This window comes from Sorghum bicolor, chromosome 4 (genome assembly GCF_000003195.3).
Source record: "Sorghum bicolor cultivar BTx623 chromosome 4, Sorghum_bicolor_NCBIv3, whole genome shotgun sequence".
Classification (NCBI taxonomy): domain Eukaryota; kingdom Viridiplantae; phylum Streptophyta; class Magnoliopsida; order Poales; family Poaceae; genus Sorghum; species Sorghum bicolor.
Genome location: NC_012873.2, coordinates 62,821,324 through 62,843,289, shown reverse-complemented (window position 1 = coordinate 62,843,289; position 21,966 = coordinate 62,821,324). Strand labels below are relative to the sequence as shown.

The following is a 21,966-nucleotide window of genomic DNA, read 5'->3' as shown; positions in this document are numbered from 1 at the left end:
CTACATAGTCGAATGATTATATTGTTACTAGCTTTTTTTAGCGAAATATTGCCATTACTAACTGTAGGAATAATATTAATACTGTTTGGGCCAGCAGGTAGCAGAAATGCAGAATCGATGGCCCAGCAGGCCAGCACAACGTTATCGTAACCGGCCCTAAGCAACTTTTGGTTCCCAGTGAGCCCAGTACACATCCGCGGTCCGCGCTTCCCAAACGCTCGGGGTCCGGTGGGGGCTCCTACAGTCCGAACGATCGGATCATAGCCGCACGCCGATGATTTCCCGCCCAGGCTCGCTGCTTTCCGCCCACAGGCCGCAACATGCAGAGCGCAAGGGAGCGGCAGGATCTCGCGCCCCGGGAACTATTTGGTCAGGGAAGGGCCCCACCTCATCTTTAGCTTTTAACTAATTTTAAAAAGTTTTAACTACTAAATCAAATATTAAAATGAAATTCTGATTACATCATTGGATTTGTTACAATAAATCCTTCAAAATAAGACCCCACATGTATATATTTAGATAATATCTTTTAATGAACATTTGTCATGTGAAAATAGAACATTTTTCTTTTATTGAATGATGTTCTAGATTTAAAAGAATAATGTTCCCTTCTTAATAGAAGAATGTTCTCAGTTTAGGTTTATGATTTGTTATTCCAATATATATTCTAGTTTTAGATTTATAAAATTGATATTATAATTAATATATATATATAAGAAATAAATAATGTAAATAAAAAATAACAAATTCTAGAGTAAAGCATAGGGAAAAACATTTAGTGGAGAAATTTTTTAAAGAAACATCACATGGGTACTTTTCAAACATCCTAAAATATATTATAGAATAACACAAGCATACTAAGTGAACATCGCTGAATACAACATAGAACATTTATTGAATACACTATAAAACATCGCATTTATACTACGTGAGCATCACTAAAAAATATTATAGATGTCCATATTTGTACTAAGTGAACATCACCAAATACACTATAGAATATCACTAAGTATATTATACATCATCACATGTATATTACGTGAATATTACTGAATACATCATAGAACATCACATGTATACTAATTGAACATTACTGAATGCATCAAAGAACATTATTAAATAAATTAGAGAACATCACATGTATACTAATTGAACATTACTGAATGCATCATATATAGAACATTATTAAATAAATTAGAGAACATCGCATATATATTATGTGAGCATCATCAAATACATTATAGAACATCATTGGTATATTACACGAACATCGCAAAAAAAAAACACCATAAAATATCATCATGTATAGCATATGAACATAGCATCTCATGAAATACAAAAATTTTAAAAGTAAACATTTAATAAATAAATAACTAAGTAATATGAAATAGAAAAATAAAAATAACTATAAAAAACATCAAGACAAAGATAAAAAGATAAAGAAAAAAATAATAAAATATAAAAAATGAAATAAGACAAAGAAATAATTAATTATAGTAAAATCAAACAAGATATATAACAAAATGAAGAGAATAATGTAAAAATACAGATAAATAATTAAAGTACAAGCAAAAAATAGAATAAGATAAATAAAGATATAAAAGTTGGAAAGAAAAATAAAAAATCACATGAAACAAAAAAATAAATTAAAGAAGGATATAAAAAATAATAATAAAATAAAATGAAAGAAATAAAAGAAACAAAAGAAATATAATAAATGAAAAGAATAATAAAAAATCACATTAAACAAAAAATAAATAAAAAATGAAGCACGGAAAGAAAAAGAGATAGAAAAAGAAAGGAAAAGAAAAAGAAAAGAAAAAGAAGGAAATGAGAAAATAAGAAAAAAAAAGAAAATTGAAAGTCAAGGAAACTTACGTACACGAGAAGAATAAGAAAAAAAAGAAAAAAGAAAAAAAAAAGAACAGAAAACTTACGTACATGCAGCTGAGCCTATGCTGCAGTTTCTGTCCGCTCAATTCACGCGCGTCCTGTGCTGCAGTTCCCGCCCACTCAGTTCCCGCGCGTCATCGGCAGATGCATCGGGTCCGAACGTTCGGACGCGAAGATTCCCGGGGTCCGGTGCCCTGTCACGATCCACCAAAAGCAACCACGCGTCGCGAATGCTGCACCCACCCGGTCCCGCGCGTCCCTGCTTTTTCCCGTTCACGCACACCCACGCGGCACCGCACACCCAAAAGGCAGAGCAAACCAACCACCACTGTCCCATCCCACCACCCTCCGCCTCCGCTGCCGATTCGAAAGCGCCCCTCCCCCCGGCCTGTCCCCTCGCAAAAACCCTAGCTCCAGCCACCACCACCATGAAGGGCAAGGCCGACACCTCCAAGAAGGATGAGGGCAGGTAGGATCGATCTCCGCGCCTTGCGCTGGTCTTGTGGCGGAACGATGGTTCCTCTTTTCCTTGTGATGATGATGGCTGGACGATTCTCTTGGCTAAGCTGTTGTGCGGTTGTTGTTGCAGGCTCCGGGCCGGCGGCGGCGCCGGAAAGCGCAAGAAGGCCGCTGCGAGCGGCAAGCCCAAGCGCCCGCCCTCCGCCTTCTTCGTCTTCATGTGAGTTCTCGCTGCCTCGGCGAGTCATTTTACTCAGATCTCTAGATCTATTCTCTATTTTTGTTAGCAGTTCATGGATTCCCTCCATTATTGAGCGTGCAGCGTGCTGTGGCGTTTCTTTGCTTTTCAGGTCTGAATTCAGGCAGGAGTACCAGGCACAGCACCCTGGCAACAAGAGCGTTGCGGCCGTGAGTCACCTTGCACTCTATTCTCCCCCTTTTTTTTTTTCCCTGTGCGTTTGCAGATGTCTTATTTTTAAGTGTTGGTGGATTAGGTGAGCAAGGCAGCAGGGGAAAAGTGGCGTGCTATGTCAGAGCAAGTGAGTAGATCTCTATCTCGTACCCAGATCGACTTTGTGTTTATATTTAGATTTAGATTTATATATATATCTCTCTATTGTGTGTGCCCTTAATCGTTGTTTTGAGCCCGACATGGGTGATTATGCACAATGTTGATGTTTATTTGGTTGGATAGGTTTAGTATTACCTCTCAAAACAAGAAAAGAAAACAGAGTAGAGTCCAGTTATCACTTAAGAGTTAAATTATATCTCTCAAAGCACTCGTACTCTTTTTTCAGTGACTAATGTGTATGTTTGTTGTTCTGTAACAATCAATCATTAGGAGAAGCAACCATATGTGGACCAAGCTGGGCAGAAGAAGCAGGACTATGAGAAGACTAAGGCGAACTTTGAGAAGAAGGTAAATCTTGGACTGTGGCGCATTCTCAACTGTGAAGTCTCTTTAGTTCATTATGCCATAATTTGAGTATTTGTTTTCCTTTATTTAGGAGAGCACAAGCTCAAAGAAGGCTAAGACTGATGATGACGATGGCTCAAAGTCTGAGGTTGACGATGAGGATGACGAGGTACAGAAAATGAATCTATTTTCTGGATGTCTTCATTGCCAATGATATTTGCCTATTTAGCTACTATGCTAACAAATGATTGTTCTGTTTGGTTTTCTCTCTGCAGGACGATGAGTAAATACTGTCTCCGCAGTCATGAGATAGCAAATCGAGTGTTAGGTCCCCAACTAGCTTACCGGCTTGTTATCTTTAATGTTAAGTTGTTTGGAACAGGTGTTTATGAAGGGGATCTATTAGTTTCGTGAGGTTGTTAGTTTAGTGCATTAGCAAAGAAAAAGCTGAATGCTGCTAGCTGTTCTGTTGCTTTTCTTTTGTTGCTGCTAGCTGTTCTGTTGCTTTTCTTTTGCTAACCACTTGTCACAACTTTCTGTACCTGTTTCATTGACTAATCTAGTGACTAGTCAGTTATTGGTTTAATGTTTGGTTTTGATTTTATATATTCCTTTTTTGCATGCATTCTGTCCGCCCTACGGAAGTTGAGGTGATCTGTTCTGTATGAATGGTGAATATAATTGCTTGCCTGCTTGTGGCTCGTTTCATTTCAGTGATTTTGTTTGTGACGGTTAATTTACATGACTTTGTTTGAGACTTGGTTAATTTATGTGTTTATTATGGATCCAGTTAGCTCTTTTGCATACTTCTATATATATATATATATATATATATATATATATATATACACACACACACGGTAGCGCTATTCTACACCCTAGGTGTAGAATATTATTCTACACCGCAAGTCAAAACTGAGTAGAAAAAATACCGAGCAGTACTAGATAGTGTTCAGTATCAACTTGTCCAACACTCAGGACCACAAAATACTGAACAATACTGAAACACAAATACTGAGTGATACTGAATTTTGCTCAGTATAACATTTTGGTGTAAAATAGTATTCTACACCTAGGGTGTAGAATAGCACTATATATATATATATATATATATATATATATATATATATATTTTGTTCATGTTTCCTGAGATAACCAAGTTCACCTGTTTTGTGATAAACTGCTGGAGATCTGTTGCCGTTTTCTGAGATAATCAAATTCACTTGTTTCTTCATCAACTGCTGGAAATGAATCTATAGGCTACACTTGTTGTGACAGTTTGGTACGTATACTCGAGAACAATTTGTTCTGCAGGACCTGTTGATTTTGTTCAGGATCGACATGCATCAACATTTAGTGAATGCAATTTGGTAGCTGTGAATTGATTTTTTGTGATTTTGTCCACGGCTCCACACTTTATGAGAACTGAAAACTATTGATCAGTTGATAACAATCTGACATGAGAAACCCTGTTGAAAACAATCTGTAGACAGGTTCGAGGGCTCGATAATGTTTCAAATGCTGAGCTAGCAACTTGAAGAGTTCAGCCGAACGTAGTGCTTCGTTCATTCGTCTATCTTCTGAAATACATGTCGCGGGGGGAACAATTGACCTTATCCCGTCGAATTTGTCAATATTTTTTCTCTCTCATAACAAATCACTAAACTGTATTTTTAGCTATGACTTATTAGCCAAACAAACATGCTAGGCTCTATATTTCTAGACTAAGTTCATAGCAACTGCTGCGCATCAGGGCCCAATCGACCTGGAGTAGGATATCAAGAACTTTGGCCCATCTCTACCTAAAAAACACCTCCGCTCCTCGCATCGCTTGCAACGCTGCACTGGCTTGCTAGCGGCGACGAGCAGGCGCGGCGGCGCGGGAGAGCAAGGCCGCAAAAGGGCTGCGCTCTCCGTCTCTCCTCGCTCGCACGGCCCTCCTCTACTGCCACTGTCGTCATTGTCGTGTTTCGGTGCCTCCGCAACTTCTCTGCCGCTACAGAACAATTGATGAGCTTCCTCGTGCGCCCGTGAATCACACCCCAATCCTATGTACCCTAAGATCCTAAGATCTGATGTGACGGTCCGAAAAATTTTACAAAACTTTTTAGAAACTAAACAACACCCAAAGATACCACGGAAAAGATCAAAAGGCGCAGCGGCTGGGCCGTTGTTTAGCATGTCCGTACCCAATCCCTCATCTTTTGGATGCTTCCTTTCTACTAGTGTGTTTTTGAGTCACTACGTAGTGCATTTTGCTCTAATCAAAGCAAAAGAATTATTGTTGATGCTTCTTCTACTACTAGTGTGTTTTTCTCTTATAAAAGTAATATAATTCTTTTTAACCCATATGACGCAACTCTAGTGTTGTTTATACTCCAGCCGTCTACAAATCTAGTATTGTCCATGGATGGTATTTTGTGCATGGAGTCTAGCAGGAGCGGGACGTTTGATTTTATATATGCTTACAAGTTACTCCTTTTGGTTTGTATATGTTTCATGTTCAAAATATTATTTTCTAAAAGGGAATAAGGGACATTAATACGTGCTGCTTCCGTAGCATAGTGGTAGTGCGTTCGCTTCGTAAGCGAAAGGTCGCGAGTTCGATCCTCGCCGGGAGCTGAGCATAATTTTTTTTCTTTTTTGGTAACTCGCGATCTTCGCTGGGAGCTGAGTTTCATTTTTTTTATTGTTTGCATGAACAATTTTTTGGTAACTCGCGATCTTCGCTGGGAGCTGAGTTTCATTTTTTTTATTGTTTGCATGAACAATTTTTTGGTAACTCGCGATCTTCGCTGGGAGCTGAGTTTCATTTTTTTGTTGTTATTATTATTTGCGTGAACAACTCTCGATCCTCGCAGGGAGCTGAGTTTCAATTATTTTTATTCGTTGCATGAAGTTGTCCCGCTATGTCATGGCGATTTTGAGGTCTTGATGACCTGATATTGATTTGGGACTAGATATACTCGAAAACCATCAACTACTCATAGACCTCAATCACACTTTGGAGGTAAGACAAAACACCCTCTTTGCTATGCAAATTTGACTATAAAGGCTAAACTTTGAGTAATTTACTACAAAATGCACTTCTATATCCTTTATTTTGAGAGGTCTCTTATAATTAACTACTCCCTCTATCTCTTTGTCAGTGTCCTTATAGCTTTTGAGGAGGTACAATACATAATCCATGAATATGGAGAGTGGGAGTGTCAGGTGCAGAACAGAAGCTCTGAATGCAACGACAATCAATAGAAGACAGATGGAGTAATTATTTGCTATACAGATTTGATTATAAAGGCCAAGCTTCGAGTAATGTACTACAGCGATGCACTTCTATATCCTTCCTTTATTTAGAGGGACCTCTTATAACTAATCATGGAAGAGAAGCAATATATATGATACCTCATGAAGTTGTTCTTAGTGCCACAGAATGATAGTGGTGGCAACATCGTCCATGGAACCATGAAATAAACTCGAGCGCTTGTTTAGTTATACTTTAGTATACTCTAATCTATATGGGTTGGAGTAGAATAAGTAAAAATTGACTTTGTTTTTTTTTATGAAATGAAGTAGATTATATAATATTTCCTCCATCCCAAATTATAAGTCATTCCGAGAATCTTGGAGGGTCACCAAATTTATATGATAACATAATGATATTTATGATACCAACTAAGTATCATTAGGTTCATTATTAGTTATATTTTCATAGTAATATCTATTTGATCGCATAAATCTTTCTATTTTTTATAACGTTGGTCAAACTTGAGGTGCTTAACTCTTCAAGATCCTTGGAATGGCTTATAAATTGGGATGGAGGTAGTATCACCTAACAAGGTCTAGGTCTGAAAGAATAATATAAGTAGCTCGATCTCGTGAGGTTATTGGAGTTTGATCGAAGCGATGAAACTCGTTCGTCGCCTTCATAAGACGGCAAAATCTGTGTAATGGTCAAACCTCACTGTCACCTCTGTATTAATGGGTAACAGATTATCACACAGTCCAAATAAAGTCAAGAAAGTCGAACTTCGCTATTGCTACTGTGTCAGTTGTCTTGATATGCCATATCTTATGCGGATAACTACGGGCGAACCACCATGCCATCGACGTTGCTCTCAGAGGCGTCACTATCATATGCCCGTGCTGACAAACTTTTCCCGTGTCCAACTCGAGATTAGATAACCAGAGCAGCCATAGCTAGCACCAGTCAGCAAGCGTTAGCCTAGAGGAAGAGAGACCCAACATATGCATGCATGCATGCATGCATGGGAGATGGGAGAGGACTCGCCTCAAACTTGAAACTGTCGCTTGTGGACTTGTGGAGTGAGGGATATTACACCAGTCCAGTCGCCATTGAGAGTACGGTGCATGAACCGAACAAGATGATGATTTGCGAGTCGCGACAAACAGATTAGCACTTTGGACTCGGAGGGTGGAGTGGGGGATTGGAATGCTTTGCTGCCGCCTTGATCGATGTGTTTAAAAATGGACAAGAAGAAAGCAGCGGCCTAGTGCCATGGGCGTGAAATATCAGTCGTACACGTACGTGTGTTGTGGACTTGTATCATTTCTCTGTTCTCTCTCTCTGGGCGGAAGGCGCGAGATATTTTCCCTACAGTACTCCGCCCTAGCGATGGGCTTGCAGTCAAATGGTCCTGCTGTATATATTCTGCTAGCAGTAATCCAGTAAAACTCAACAGTTCAGCATTTCTAATAGCACCGCAGATGGTTCTCAAAAAAGGGAAAACAATATTTACTGAGTAACTCCAATGTTAGAATGATCACGTGAAGAGTTCCTATATACTATACCATGACAGTTGAGAGGAATTCACAGCTGGCAATAAGTAGTCGAACGTTTCCAAACCTGTTCGTCAAACCAATTTCTCCAGCTCTGCCCTTTGAGTATCATATGGCTTGATCCACAGGTGGAGACGCGAGCTGATTAGTGATTACAATAACACAGACGCCACAATTGTCGTATGCTTTCACCACCTGTGGACTACTTAATAAACGAGCCGATTGAACAACCAAGCATTCACACCTGTTGCACGCAACGAACGATGCGCGTAGTGTTGAATCAAAAAAAAAAACGATGCGCGTAGTGAAAAATAGGCATGCATTTGGATATGAAACGGTGCTTTGAGTTACTATACACACCAGCATTTTAGTTACGGTGTGTTTAGAGAGCTAATTAATATTAGCGAAAAATATCTAAAACCGGTAAGAAAAGTGCAAGCGCAGTGTGAGTGTGACTACTCACTGATGAGGAAACTGGTTGTCACTTGCCACAAAAATCCCCGGGAAAATAGGACAGAAGGAAAAACAGTGAAAAAACAAAAGGAAACGCCAGCCCTTGACAGCCTGTACGGTTTCACGCGATGACACGTTGCAGCCCGGCCCGTAGAAAACGCTGCCGCACAGCCATACACCAGTTGTACACCGACGCACATCTCCATGTGGGCCCGATTCACGCAGAAAGTCCATCACGCCCATGGACCAGGTCCACGATATTTTCTCCCCATAATGGCAGCCACACGCGGTCTACAAAATAGGCCGGCGCCCACGCGTGCCATGCGATGTTCCCCAGACGCAGCAGCACGGCAGTCCTCCGTTTGTTTCCTCCTCGCAGCACCGGTTCCGTTCTCTCCTCCTCGATTTCCCTCCGTCGCGAGATCGCCTGATCTCTCTAGCGCACGGCGGCCGGAGAAGAGGACGGGCACGATCTCATTCATCGGATCGGCGTGCCTGTGTTGTCTGTTGATTTGATTTTTTTTTTTCTTCCTTACTTTTTTTTTGGTTCATTCATCAATCAATAATAAGATTTCTGATTTGGGGCGCGGTTCGGCATGGGATTCGGAATGGGGAATAATAACGGGGCGAGCTCCTCGTCGTCGCGGCTGGACCCGGCGCCGCTGCTGCCGCACCACGGCAGCGGGAGCCGCGAGGTCGGCCTGTCGTCGCAGCCCAAGACGTTCGCCAACGTCTTCATCGCGGTGGTGGGCGCCGGCGTGCTGGGACTGCCGTACACCTTCTCGCACACCGGGTGGGCGGCGGGGACGCTGCTGCTCTTCTCCGTCGCCGCGCTCACCTTCTACTGCATGATGCTGCTCGTCGCGTGCCGCCGCCGCCTCGCCGACGAGCACCCTAAGATCGCCTCGTTCGGGGACCTCGGGGACGCCGTGTTCGGCGCGCACGGCCGGTTCGCCGTCGACGTCATGCTGGTGCTCAGCCAAGTCAGCTTCTGCGTCGGCTACCTCATCTTCATCTCTAACACCATGGCGCACCTCTACCCGATTACCGCGCCGTCCTCCTCGGCCCTCCTCTCCCCCAAGGCGCTCGTCATCTGGGCGATGCTGCCGTTCCAGCTCGGGCTCAATTCCATCAAGACGCTCACGCTGCTCGCGCCACTCAGCATCTTCGCCGACGTCGTCGACCTCGGCGCCATGGGCGTGGTGCTTGGCCAGGACGTTGCCGCCTGGGTCGCTAAGCCCGTGCCCGTGGCCGCCTTCGGCGGGCCTGCCGCGCTTCTCTACGGTCTCGGCGTCTCCGTGTACGCGTTCGAGGGCGTCGGCATGGTGCTGCCGCTGGAGGCCGAGGCGGCGAACAAGAAGAAGTTCGGCGTCACGCTGGGGCTGTCCATGGCGTTCATCGCCGTCATGTACGGGCTGTTCGGCGTGATGGGGTACGTCGCGTTCGGCGACGCCACGCGGGACATCATCACCACAAACCTCGGCGCCGGGTGGCTGTCGGCCGCCGTGCAGCTGGGGCTCTGCATCAACCTCTTCTTCACGATGCCGGTGATGATGAACCCCGTGTACGAGGTCGCCGAGCGCCTGCTCCACGGGAAGCGCTACTGCTGGTGGCTGAGGTGGCTGCTCGTCATCGTCGTCGGACTCGCCGCCATGTACGTGCCCAACTTCACGGACTTCCTGGCGCTCGTCGGGAGCAGCGTCTGCGTCCTCCTCGGCTTCGTGCTGCCGGCCTCGTTCCACCTCAAGGTGTTCGGCGGCGAGATGGAATGGCCCGGAGTGGTATCCGATGTCCTGCTGGTCGTGATCGGCCTCTCGCTCGCCGTGTTCGGGACGTACACGTCGCTGCTGCAAATCTTCCACTCGTCAAGCGCTTGATCGCCGCACCTTCTGCTACGCACGGAGGATTAATTTCCTTCCTCCGCGCACTAGATTCAGGTACCTTGGTCGCGCTCCTGTGTTCAGAGAAGTGGATTAGAGGATTAGGAGGAACGAACGCCAATCTCAGCAGTTCGTCCTCGTCCATTTGGGCCTGTGGATTTTGCAGAGCAGGTTACTGTGCAGGTGTTGTTCGCGAGTGACTTGTACGGGATGGGAAGGTAAAATCTGTACACTTTTGTTACGACAGATTTCAGGTACTCCCGATATAGCAATGTAAGAGCATCTTGGTTAAAATGAGTAGGTAAATTTTTAATGTTTAGCCATTTTGTAAAATAGATAACTTCTTAAAAAAAAGAGGTTTATAACAGCTTTGCTATCAGATAGCTAGTGCCAGTGGTTGGCTATATATGGCCAACGAAAATCAAGGGATAGCAAACTTTCTATTTTACAAAACCAAATAGCACATTTTCTACTATAAAAATTCTAAAAGGCCTCCATAATAAGAATAGCAAAGCTGTTGGAGTTGTTCTAGGAGCGTGTGAATGTATCCTAGACGTTCCTCCTGCTGTGCACGATGGATTCGATGAAAGGACAAGAATTTTCACTTCGTGAGTGGCCACATATTTGGTTGCAGTGCTAATTTCACTTGTGAATTGGTCCTTTGCCCCTCCGAGGCAGTCCTAGCTGCTAGGTCTAACGGACAAGTTCCGAGTTTGTATCACGATTCATGTGTACACTTAAATTTCGGTTTCCTTTTCATTTGTAAGGCTATTCTGGATTGTATCGCTACTTGTCAAGGTATACTCAATCCAGTCCTTACGAGCAATGCTATTACAGTCTGCTGTTGGCCGTATAGATCTTCCCTTTTAATACATGACCAACTTTATCTCTCGTAAAAGTTTTTTAGTTCTTATGTTTAAGTCAGATGTAAACTTTATAGTCTGTCACTCTTCTGTCTCCTCTCCTCTCGCTCCTCAAGATACTAAGACTCTATCCGTCCGGTAATCTTATCTACTCAACTGTCATACCCTGGAAGATGTTCGGCTTACGTCAAGTATTGCGTTGTTTTTTGAAATTCCTTTTCTCAGTTGACAAGCGAGCATAAAGAAACGTGTCGCTGACCAAAAAAAAAAGTAATGGAAACTCCTTGTCACCTTCCGCTGCTCTGCATACGTTAGATCTGGTCTTATCTTCCTTGGGTGTTGTCCATCAGTTTGCTTATCGTCTCTGTGGGTCATGTATCATAGCGAAACGCTCCAAAGCTGTTAGTGTCACCAAAGATAAGGGCGATGGCCGTTCAGCGCCTTGTTTAGTTTTCCAAAAATTTTGCAAATTTTTTCAGATTCTCTGTCACATCGAATCTTTAGACATATACATGAAGTATTAAATATAGATAAAAATAAAAACTAATTGCTCAGTTTGGTCGGAATTGACGAGACGAATCTTTTGAGTCTAGTTAGTCTATAATTAGATAATATTTATCAAATTCAAACGAAAGCGTTACTATTCATATTTTGCAAAATTTTTTGAACTAAACGAGGCCCTGAACGCCTTCGCCTTTTTCGCCTTTTGTGGTGTCGAGGCGCCGCTGTTCCTCGACTGACTCTTCATCATGACTTCGATTTTCTATTGGATGGGTGATGGGTCTCGCCTCACTTTCTACACGAGGTTTTAGATGGTCGTTTGGCCCAGTTTTTATAAGAAGCTGTTTTTGATGGCCGTTTGCAAGGACTTAAAAAAAGTCAAAAGTTAGAGTTACGTCAAACGTGATCTAAATAGGGATGCAAGGTGAAAGATGGGTTGGTTATCTACAAGCTCGTATATGGACTTAGTTTTTATTGGTTTTGTGGCAATCTATTATGAAAAATTATGCGGATTTGCGGGTTCACGTACGGACAACCATCCCACCTTGCATTGCATATATGGAAAGGGCGAAGCCAAAGTCTCAAGAATTTTGAGGCACCAAGCAACGAGCGGGAAGAAGGTTGGCGAGAGCCGAAAGTAAATTCCGATTTGGTTTTCTATTATGGAGTGGGTTGAAAAGACCAAAAGGTAGAAATATGTTCTGAATGTAGCGACAGAGGAGGAGCATTTTGGTCCAAGAAATTTAATGTTGGCACTATAAACTGTTACCAAGGAATAAAATCGAGCAAAGTAATTCCACTTACTGAGAATTATTTACTGAGAACAACAAGAGTAAATAAATGGTATTGTATTAGGAAATGAATATAGAGTAAATATAATCAGATTAGATTAGTTCTATATAATAGGTTTATTTGTGAAACTTATGTACATAAGATTTTTATACCTCACTAAAATACGCATTAATGGGCTAGTAGATATTTAATAGGAAAAAGTCTACTTTTCCTCCTCCAACTTTCACGAAAGTCTGCTTTTCCTCCCTTAACTCTAAAATCGGATAAATCACCTCCCTCAACTTTTCAGACCGTGCATTTTACCTCTCTAGAGCAGTTTTGCTACAGTGAATAGTGTTTTGCTACAGTGACGGTGGTTTTATCTTTTTCTTTTTAAATTATTTTGGCTGAATATTTAAAACATCATAGTAAATCATAGAAAAATTATCAAATAAAAAATCTAATTTTATTGAACTCTACATAAGTAGATCTACACAATAAACATATAATATGGTATATTTTGGTATAAAGTTTTTGCTATAAAGGTTTTGTCTTTTTCTTTTTTATTTATTTTGGCTAAATATTTGAAAAATCAAAGTAAATTATTGGATAATCATAAAATATAAAATATAAATTTGTTAGACTCCACATGAGCATATCTACATAGTGAATATATAATATGGTATTCTTTAGTATAATTCTTTTGTTGTACCTTTAGATCTATGCTTTTTTGTAATTAATTGAAATAATTCATAGTTGCAGCTTCTATAATTATTTTGTCGGACTAAAACATACATATATTATATGTTCATTATCTATATATACTCATGTGGAGTCTAAGAAAATTAGATTTTCTATTTTATGTTTCTCTATGATTTACTATGATTTTTCAAAGATTCAACCAAATAAATAAATAAAATAAAAGAACAAAAACTTTATAGCAAAAACTTTGTACTAAAGCATATCATATTATATGTTTACTATGTAGATCTACTTATATGAAGTCCAAAAAATTAGATTTTATATTTTATGATTTTTCTATGATTTACTATGATTTTTCAAAGATTTAACAAAAATAATTTTTTAAAAAAGATAAAACCACTGTTAATATAGCAAAACCACTGTTCACTATAGCACAAACTGTCTTCAAAACCGCTGCAGAGAGGTAAAATGTACGGTTTAAAAAATTGAGGATGGTGATTTGCCTGATTTTAGAGTTGAGGGAGGAAAAACGAACTTTAGTAAAAGTTGAGAAGGAAAAGTAGATATTTTTTCCTATTTTATAGAATAAGCACGAAAGTGTACATTTGCATTCGGGAAAACTCATTCGGCCTAATCACGTGCATGCCGATTTCGTGGTCAGGGCCACCATACTTATGTTTTCTTTCGTAGTGTCTGTTCGATGGGCCTTCGCTGCTGAAAGATTGTTGGGCCTGTTGGGTTTTGCACCGTTCGGCTGCTTACCCCAGACGAAATAGAAATATGTCCCGTCTGGTCTGGGTGACCCTTTCTAGGGGCATTTCTCTCAATAAATTTTAAACAGCTAAACATTACTTACTTTAATAGCTAAAGTTTTAAATATATTAATTTAAATAAATTAAAATAATTTAATTCCACTAGTTACTTAAGAACAAAATTTATTCTCCACATCACCATTTAAAAAGTCATTTAAACAAAACTTTTATATATCTTTATACCCTCCAGATTTGTTTTTATATCTTATATGCACTCTAACGAGTCATCCTCAATCTTTATCTTTTAACAACGAGAAATCTAAAATAGAAAACGTTCATATTTAGAGATCTAATTAAAAAGATTATTAGACAATATTTTTTTTCACCAAAATCTCAGTAAAAGATATAGAGAATATCTTGCTGTTGTTCTCGATAACTGGAAATATGAAACATGTCTGACTTAAAACATTTATATCTCCACACTATAAAGTGTGGCTCTAGGTTCTCGTCCCGTTTCACGTCTCCATTCTCTATGAAGAATATGACTGATAACGTTCGGCCATTCTCTAGTTCATTTTGATAGAAGGGAGAAAAACATTTTTTTTTGAACAGTACTGCTACAGCAAATGAGAGGAGCCCGAAAAAATAACCTGCCAAGGCAGCCAAACACACACATTATCACTGCCCTGTTTGCGTGGCAAGCGTAGACGCTTTATTCGACGCGAGTCACGAAGCCACAGGCCTGCAGACACCCAATCGGCTAAGCCCCAGCAGCCTCCCTGGTGCCGCCGCACGGCGGCACGGGCACGGGCACGGCGCGTGCCGCGTGCCGCGTGCGCCAAGGAAAGGAATGGAGCACCAAACCCAAAAAGCGCACGGCACCGCTTCCCACAGCCACGAGAGCCCTCTCCCTCGCCGACGGCGCAGCGCGCGCCACGTCTGCCATCGGAATTTCCCAAAATCGCCCATAAAAATGGGGGGAAACGAACGAGTCATTCCGTCGCACAAACGCCGCAGCCTAGAAACAGATCGCCATCACCGATCGTTCCGCCGATTGCGATCGCCATGGCCGCCATGGGCTGGTCCGACCTCCCCTCCGATCTCCTCACCGACATCGCCGGTGGGATCACCGAGCTCGCGGATATCGCTCGGTTCCGCTCCGTCTGCTCCTCCTGGCGCTTGGCGGCGCGGGCCGCCGCGGCCGCCCCGCCCCCGCAGCCGCCGTGGCTTCTCCTCCCGTCGTCCCCGTCCCGACTCTTCTTCTGCCCCCGGGAGGACCGAATCTACCCGAACCTCCGCTTGCCCCGCCCCGACGCGGCGACGCACCACCACCGCCGCCGCCGCCTCTACGCGTCCCCGCATGGGTGGACCCTCGCCACCGACCCGACAGATCAGACTGCTTCCCTCGTCCACCCCTTCACCGGCGCGACCCGCCCGCTCCCGCCGCTCCCGGCCTTCTTCGAGGAGACCGACGACCTGGCCTGGGACTGGTCTCCGCACGGCGTCATGGTGTCCTGCGGCGAGGGCCTCCTCTTCTGCGCCGCCGACCCGACGACGGCCGCCTCCTGGGCCCCGATCCCCGCTCTGGCCGACTGCAACGCCAGCAGCATCAACTACGCCGGCGGCGAGTTCTTCGTCTTCGAGGAGGACGTCTGCCGCACCACCGTCGTCGACGCGGTCACCCTCGCCGTCGCCTCCGTGATCCAGCCCCCCGCCGCCGTCGAGGTCCCCACCGAGGCGCGCGTCGCGGTCGCCGGCGACGAGCTCTTCCTCGTCGTCAAGTCCAAGTGGATGTACCTCTTCGGCGACGACGTCGACTTCTCCAAGGCCTTCCACGTCAACCACCGCGGCGTCAATCCTGTCTGGCAGGAGCTCACAGGCATCGGCGACCGTGCGCTGTTCGTGGATAAACTCCACGGGTTTGCAGTGCCGACGCCGGGGTTCGGAAATCTTGAGGGCAACACAATCTATTCAGTGAGCAGCAAGGATGTGAACAACAATAGGCGTCACACTCCCACCACGGTGAACTACAGCGTGTCGGCATTTAGCCTTGAGAGCCGTATCTCCAAGAAACTTGTGTGCCTGCTCAACGGCCGGGAGATGGCGAAGCGTGGTGAGACGGCATCGTGGATCGTACCGAGCTTGGATGAAGGCTGACTCTGCAGAGCTTGGACATCATCATTATTGTGGAATCAGTGTTGATATATGGCTCTAGGTAATTTATTCGGTATCCTTGCAGTTGCTATAGTTCTTTGAAGTTCGAACCAGCAATAATCCCCTTCAATATATAAGTTCACTCCTGTAAATTCTTAATTCTGTCGATTATATAGATTGATTAAAGTTCTCTTGATCAATCACGCAGTCCCAATATATGTGAGTCATATTTGTTGGAAAATTTTCCGTCAAATTCAGTTTCCTCTGTTAATGTTTTAATAAAGGATTGTATGTTCTGTTCATTTCAAGCTCAATAAAAGTTTGTTATATCAGAGCTGAGCGTGTTGTTTGTGTTCATCAATATTTAAGTTGAGAAATTCGATTGTATCCAGTATAGTGTGAATTGGATGTCTATTTTTTTGGTGCATTGTACAACAGTGTGATGATTGGAACCCGAAAAGCCATTTTATTTAGGCATAGCATGATTAGCTTAGCTCAGTACATGCTGTAGGATGGTGTACATTTGCAAGTCCGGATAATCGGTGTAAGGTTACATATGTGGTCTTAATGTGCTAGATTTTGGTGAATCTTTGGGGTTTGGTATCCATCAATGACAGGGCACCCTGGGGAGGAAAATGCTCTGAAAAGGATGTGCCAGTACTACGGGGTTAGGAGATGGACATGGTCACATGGATGGGATAAAGGGAAGGAATGAATGGATGATAGGGAGATGATGCATGGGCGGCAGGGAATAGAATGATACTGGTTGCTTGTGTGCGACCAATTATCTTGTTCTTTTTCATCATTTCCTCGAGAAACTAAAGAGAAGTATAGCTGAGTCTGACTCAACCATGATACCAACAACTGGACATGTTGAAGCTATCGAGGTGTGTTGTATCAAAAATGAGGATGGTTTTACTTTGATTTTGAAGATGTCCTAAGCAAAGCGTTTTGTGCCTTTTTTTCTTTTTAATTAAAAGAAAATCAATCAGGTAGTAGTAACGAGGAAACAGATGGCGACTTTGAGTTTTGGGGGCATTCCAAAGCACACGTGAACCATATGCCAAGCCAAGACAAATATGGGGGTGAACCATATGCCAAGCCAGGACATATGGAGCTGGGGAGTCCAATATAATTGCACCTTTCACCACTGACCATAAAGTATCCTCCAGAGTCCGATTCTTTAATGTCCATAAAACTTTATTGAAACCCCATTGAAACTCTATCTCAAGCGTTGCTAAACGCCCCCCCCCCCTTCAATCTATCTTAGCTGTTGCATTTTAATTTAGAGGCTAATATGGTAACCTAACTACCATAGCTTAATAAATTCGTCTTCTGAATTACTAAGAGCTTCTTTATAATTTGTTTTATTATGATTATTATCCAAACATTCCATGTGACATCTTATTTGAACACCTGCTAAACTTTAGTCATGCATCTGCATCCAAACACCCCTTAATTCATGCCTCATGCCATCATCCAAAATAAAGATGACAAATAACGCCAAATCTACATATTTCAGATGTGGCTATTAGTATTTCATCTTAATAATCTTAAGTTGTACTCAAATGCTAATGAATATATGAATGATGCTCGATTATATATTCTATAATTGCAACTGTGCTATTATACATGTCAAATATTAGGTTTTATGCTGTCACAAAATATTTTTTTAACATCCATTCACATTTTGAATACCTAGGCTCAAAATCAAGCGGCCTGCCACTGTCTATAATGAGGTCTTATCTAGTTCCTAAAAAATTTTGCAAAATTTTTCAGATTTCTCGTCATATCAAATGTTGCGGCACATGCATGAAGTATTAAATATAGATAAAAAATAACTAATTACACAGTTTATCTGTAATTTGTGAAACAAATCTTTTGAGCCTAATTAGTCCATGATTGGACAATATTTGTCAAATACAAACGAAAATACTGTAGTATTTATTTTATCAAAAATTTTGGAACTAACAAGGCCTGACTCATGTTGGTGCTACAACAGTCGGTGTTCGGGCTGTGGCATGCATGGTCAGAGTATGCCTATGTACAACCAGCTCTGTTTTTTTCGAGAGGCATGTTTTTTTAGGAGTTTTAGGGCAGCGGCTCGAATTAAAATGTTACAGCAAGGCAAGGGGGGATCAGCTAGGCATAGGCCTACCCTGTATTTTGGCCGAAATTGTTAGTACTACTAGTCAGATTTAAACGATCTAAACTAAAAGGTCAAATATTGTTAAGTACTCCTGTCTTGAGACCATCTCTCCAATTGGCTGACACTTCCTTTGCGCTTGGACTCTGCTGGGTTTGGATTATAACGTTTTGATTGTTTTGAATGTGGAATGATTTTGCTAGACACCTTGTGTTTAAATCATGGGTCCGTCAATGAGCAAGCTAAGTGAGCATTGAGGAATGAGGATGGCATACCATCCAAAGTTCATTAAGCGTTGGTAAGTGGTAACACTCAAAAACCTCGCCAATAATTGAAAGACTGTCACACAAAGAAGCAGAGCCAAATTAAAAGCTGTCCTCCAGAAGCTAACTATCATCGATCACCACCAGTATCCAACTATCAGGTTTCCAGATTCAAGACTGGTCTCCTCCCGAGTCATCAAGAAGGACTTCAGGCCTAGGAGACACTATAGCACAGTCGCCAAAAAAAAAAGACACTGTAGGAGGACGAGGCTAGATTCATGCACAACGTTAGTCTAGATGTCCGACATCATGTGAGTTCTGTAATAATCACTAGTGGTAGTTCATTAAACAGGCAAACAAACTTAACTTGGACTAATTCTTGTGCTGTGGTGCAGCATCTCGTTACAAAGATGAGAGGCTAAGGTGGATTTGTTCAGATAATTTCTTCAGCACTCATCATTAGTACTACAAATCAACAAACACAACACTGCAAATTTAAACCAGACAAACCAGTACTACAAACTACTAGCTAGGAAACCACAAGCAACATAATTAAAGCAGATCAACTGCGCTGCCGTCCTATGCAACTTCAACTTGGAGGCAGAGGCAGAGCCACTGACTGACACTGACAGTAAGGAAGGAACATTTCAGCAACTAGTCAGACGAACGAGAGTTCTCATCGGTACAGGCAGCCCCTGTACGCCGGCGTCCAGTAGTCCATGGCAGTCCCGTCCCGGTAGACTTCAGGTGTCCACGAGACAGGGACCAAGCAGAGCCCTCTGTCTCTCAGGTCGTGCTCTGCCTCGTCTCCCTTGCTCGTCTCTGCTGCAGCATGAGCATGATCTCCCCATGGAAGCTGGTGGTTACCCTGAAACGAGCAGCAGCTGCTGGTGTGAGAAAGTGAGAATGATTCTGCAATCCTCTCGGATAACGACGGAGGCATCTGGAACCCCGATCTGTACCTTGCTCCTGCTCGAATTCGTGTACGGCTCGCTGAGTAGCTGCACGGAGAAAGAAAAAGCAGGAAGGCCGTCAGCTGCATGCGTGCGTTAGCTAGCCCCAACTGAAAGAAAAGCAGGAGGCCGTCTTGCGATTGCGACAGGCAACTATGCAACAAGCAGGCAGGCGCTGTCCTTTTCTCATGTCTTGGTGGTGTGTGTGTTGTGTGTGTGGTGTGGGACACGACGAGATGAGAACATTCTTTATGTTCTTCTGGGCCATGACTAGGAAGTCCACTGATGAAAAGGGGACAGGGGTCCAACTAGGTCAATATCATATGTGGAACCAGCTATACATCAGTCGCTGAAACGATTCATTGTATCTCTGAAGATGCCTGGCTCTGTGTGAGTGTGTACGTACATTGCCGAACTGTAGGACACACTCTTTTTACTACTAATGCCAGGATGAGCATAGGAATATTTTACTTTTCTGTGGAAGCTTTTATAGTTAGGTCAAAATGAGCAGAGGCACGCAATGCAAGGGATTTGGGGGGAATGGACTTATTTACCTGTACTTGTTCATGCAGAAACTTGATGTACTTGATGGTTTCAAACAGCACTGATGCTGTATCAGTCTGACAACACGGTGCGATTCATAAGAAATGGTTTAATAACTGAACATTTTTGGCAGATTTATTTCTCGCTCTGCCTGTACAAAGTAATTTATTAAACATATATGCTAGTACCTTCCCAAATGGTGAAACGATCTGTTGCAATGCTGTGATCTTCTCTCCTATCTTCACTTTAGGCACTTGTTGCTGCATTTTTTATTTAAAAATGAAATCATCATTTCGTTGACATATATATGCGAAGTGGAAATGATCTACCAGACTACCAATTTCACGGTAACTTGAGCATCTCATTTTTCATATTCGTTGTTACCTTGGGAGGAGATGGTTTAGAGCCCTCTTGCTTAGACTTCTTCACGGTGCTCGTCCTTTCCTCGGACGCCCGCTTCTTTCGATCGCTCGCCGCTCCACTGCCACTGCTGCTGCTCCTTGCCTGCAAGGAACACATCCAAATTCATTCATTTCACTTGTTTAAACACACATGCATGGTTCATGAACAACTGCCATATATATGCATCAACAAATTCATTTTGATCACTGGCATGAATGAATGGCATGCATGTTCAGATCTTACCGACACAATATCCGGCTCTTGTTTACTGGTTTCAGCGAGATTGCTGGATCTCAGGTATGGTTGCACTGACGATGTCGATTCTGCGGTTGATCTGCTGTAGCCACCGAAAGAACCGAGATCGGGCAAGCTCCTCATACCAAAAGGGCTAGTTTCCAATGCTCGGCTCTCCTGGCAAATCTTGTCGAGTCCTCCTGTGCCTGAATAGTCCAAGCTAGCATGCATGCCAACACTAGCATTCGAACTCAGTTGCTGAAGAAAGGAAGCCATGGCCGGTGCTGCATCAAGTTCTTGCTGCTGGCTGCCGCCGCCTTCCTTCATCTGATGGTGGTCGGCGGCGGCGTAGGCGTACCGCGGCGTGCAACCCACCATGTCCATCCCCTGCTGGTGCATACCAGCAGTAGTGCTCCCGAAGAACAGCGGGGAGGAGCCGGCGGTGACCTCGTACTTGATCGGTGCAACATCAGAGCCTGCTGCCCCGAATCTTCCTGACATCGCCTGCGCGGCGTAGTGACCAGCGGGGACGTCCTCGAACATCTCCTGCGTCACGTTCTTCGACGCGAGCAGATCGAGGAAGTTCTCCTTGTAGCATGTGATGTTGCTTCTGAAAGCACAAACCGTCGTCGTGTGTGTTATGTTAACCTACATGAGATTTTCACAGCAAGAAACATGCGATAGCTAGTATATATAGAGTTGCTATAAGCAGGTCATGCATGCATATATATGTACTCACTGTTCGCCGTGCTGGCTCCATGCGTGGCCGTGCACGGCGTGCTCCCCGGCTGCCGGAAGGCGCATGCCGGGTGGCGACGAGCCGGCATCGGTGGCGAAGGCCGAGCTGGAGCCGAGGAGCGCAGCCGTAGTCCCGGCGTAGGGGCTCCAGGAAGGGAAAGAAGACGCCGGCGACGAGGCCGTCTGCAAGGCCGCCGCCGCATGCGCCGCCTGCTGGTGATACTCCCACATGGTAGCCGGCGCCGGCGAAGTGGACGAGCGGCTGCGCCTGCACACGGCCGACTCCTGCGCCTCTAGGTCGGTGGCTGATTCCTGCGGTTGGTGCTGGGGCATGAAATACTGGAGGAGGTGGAGGTGCACGGCGCCGCCTGCCTGCAGGTGCATCGCATGTGTCTGTCTACGGGTCGAAGGGCGGCATGCGACGGGGCCGTGGACCAAAGCTGATTCGTGTGGGGGCCTATTTGTAGGGGGGACGTCCTTGGAATATTTTCCGGTGGGTTTTTTTAGGATGATATGCTGCCGTCACCATGATGCAAGCATGCGGCA

At 43.7% G+C, this 21,966-nt stretch overlaps 4 protein-coding genes and 1 non-coding gene across 5 annotated transcripts; 4 read left to right on the top strand and 1 right to left on the bottom strand.

Moving 5' to 3' along the window:
- On the top strand, positions 2,182 to 3,889 carry LOC110434397 (HMG1/2-like protein). Its single transcript, XM_021458330.1, has 7 exons — positions 2,182 to 2,362; positions 2,483 to 2,572; positions 2,703 to 2,760; positions 2,847 to 2,891; positions 3,194 to 3,271; positions 3,360 to 3,437; positions 3,544 to 3,889. Exons 1-7 carry the CDS (start codon positions 2,322 to 2,324, stop codon positions 3,553 to 3,555), a joined length of 402 nt encoding a protein of 133 aa, XP_021314005.1. The 5' UTR covers positions 2,182 to 2,321; the 3' UTR covers positions 3,556 to 3,889.
- On the top strand, positions 5,819 to 5,890 carry TRNAT-CGU. Its single transcript has one exon. It is a non-coding gene; the product is annotated as a tRNA-Thr (tRNA).
- Positions 8,829 to 10,987, top strand: LOC8073916 (amino acid transporter ANTL1). Its single transcript, XM_002454452.2, has one exon. The coding sequence runs from the start codon at positions 9,115 to 9,117 to the stop codon at positions 10,393 to 10,395; it is 1,281 nt and encodes a 426-aa protein (XP_002454497.1). The 5' UTR covers positions 8,829 to 9,114; the 3' UTR covers positions 10,396 to 10,987.
- On the top strand, positions 14,969 to 16,475 carry LOC8076047. The gene has a single exon (XM_002454451.2). It carries the CDS (start codon positions 15,053 to 15,055, stop codon positions 16,142 to 16,144), a length of 1,092 nt encoding a protein of 363 aa, XP_002454496.1. The 5' UTR covers positions 14,969 to 15,052; the 3' UTR covers positions 16,145 to 16,475.
- LOC8073915 lies at positions 18,867 to 21,868 on the bottom strand. Its single transcript, XM_002452723.2, has 7 exons — positions 21,422 to 21,868; positions 20,692 to 21,292; positions 20,431 to 20,550; positions 20,235 to 20,306; positions 20,058 to 20,123; positions 19,513 to 19,551; positions 18,867 to 19,418 (listed from the first exon to the last, which is right to left on the bottom strand). The coding sequence occupies exons 1-7, from the start codon at positions 21,802 to 21,804 to the stop codon at positions 19,227 to 19,229; spliced, it is 1,473 nt and encodes a 490-aa protein (XP_002452768.2). The 5' UTR covers positions 21,805 to 21,868; the 3' UTR covers positions 18,867 to 19,226.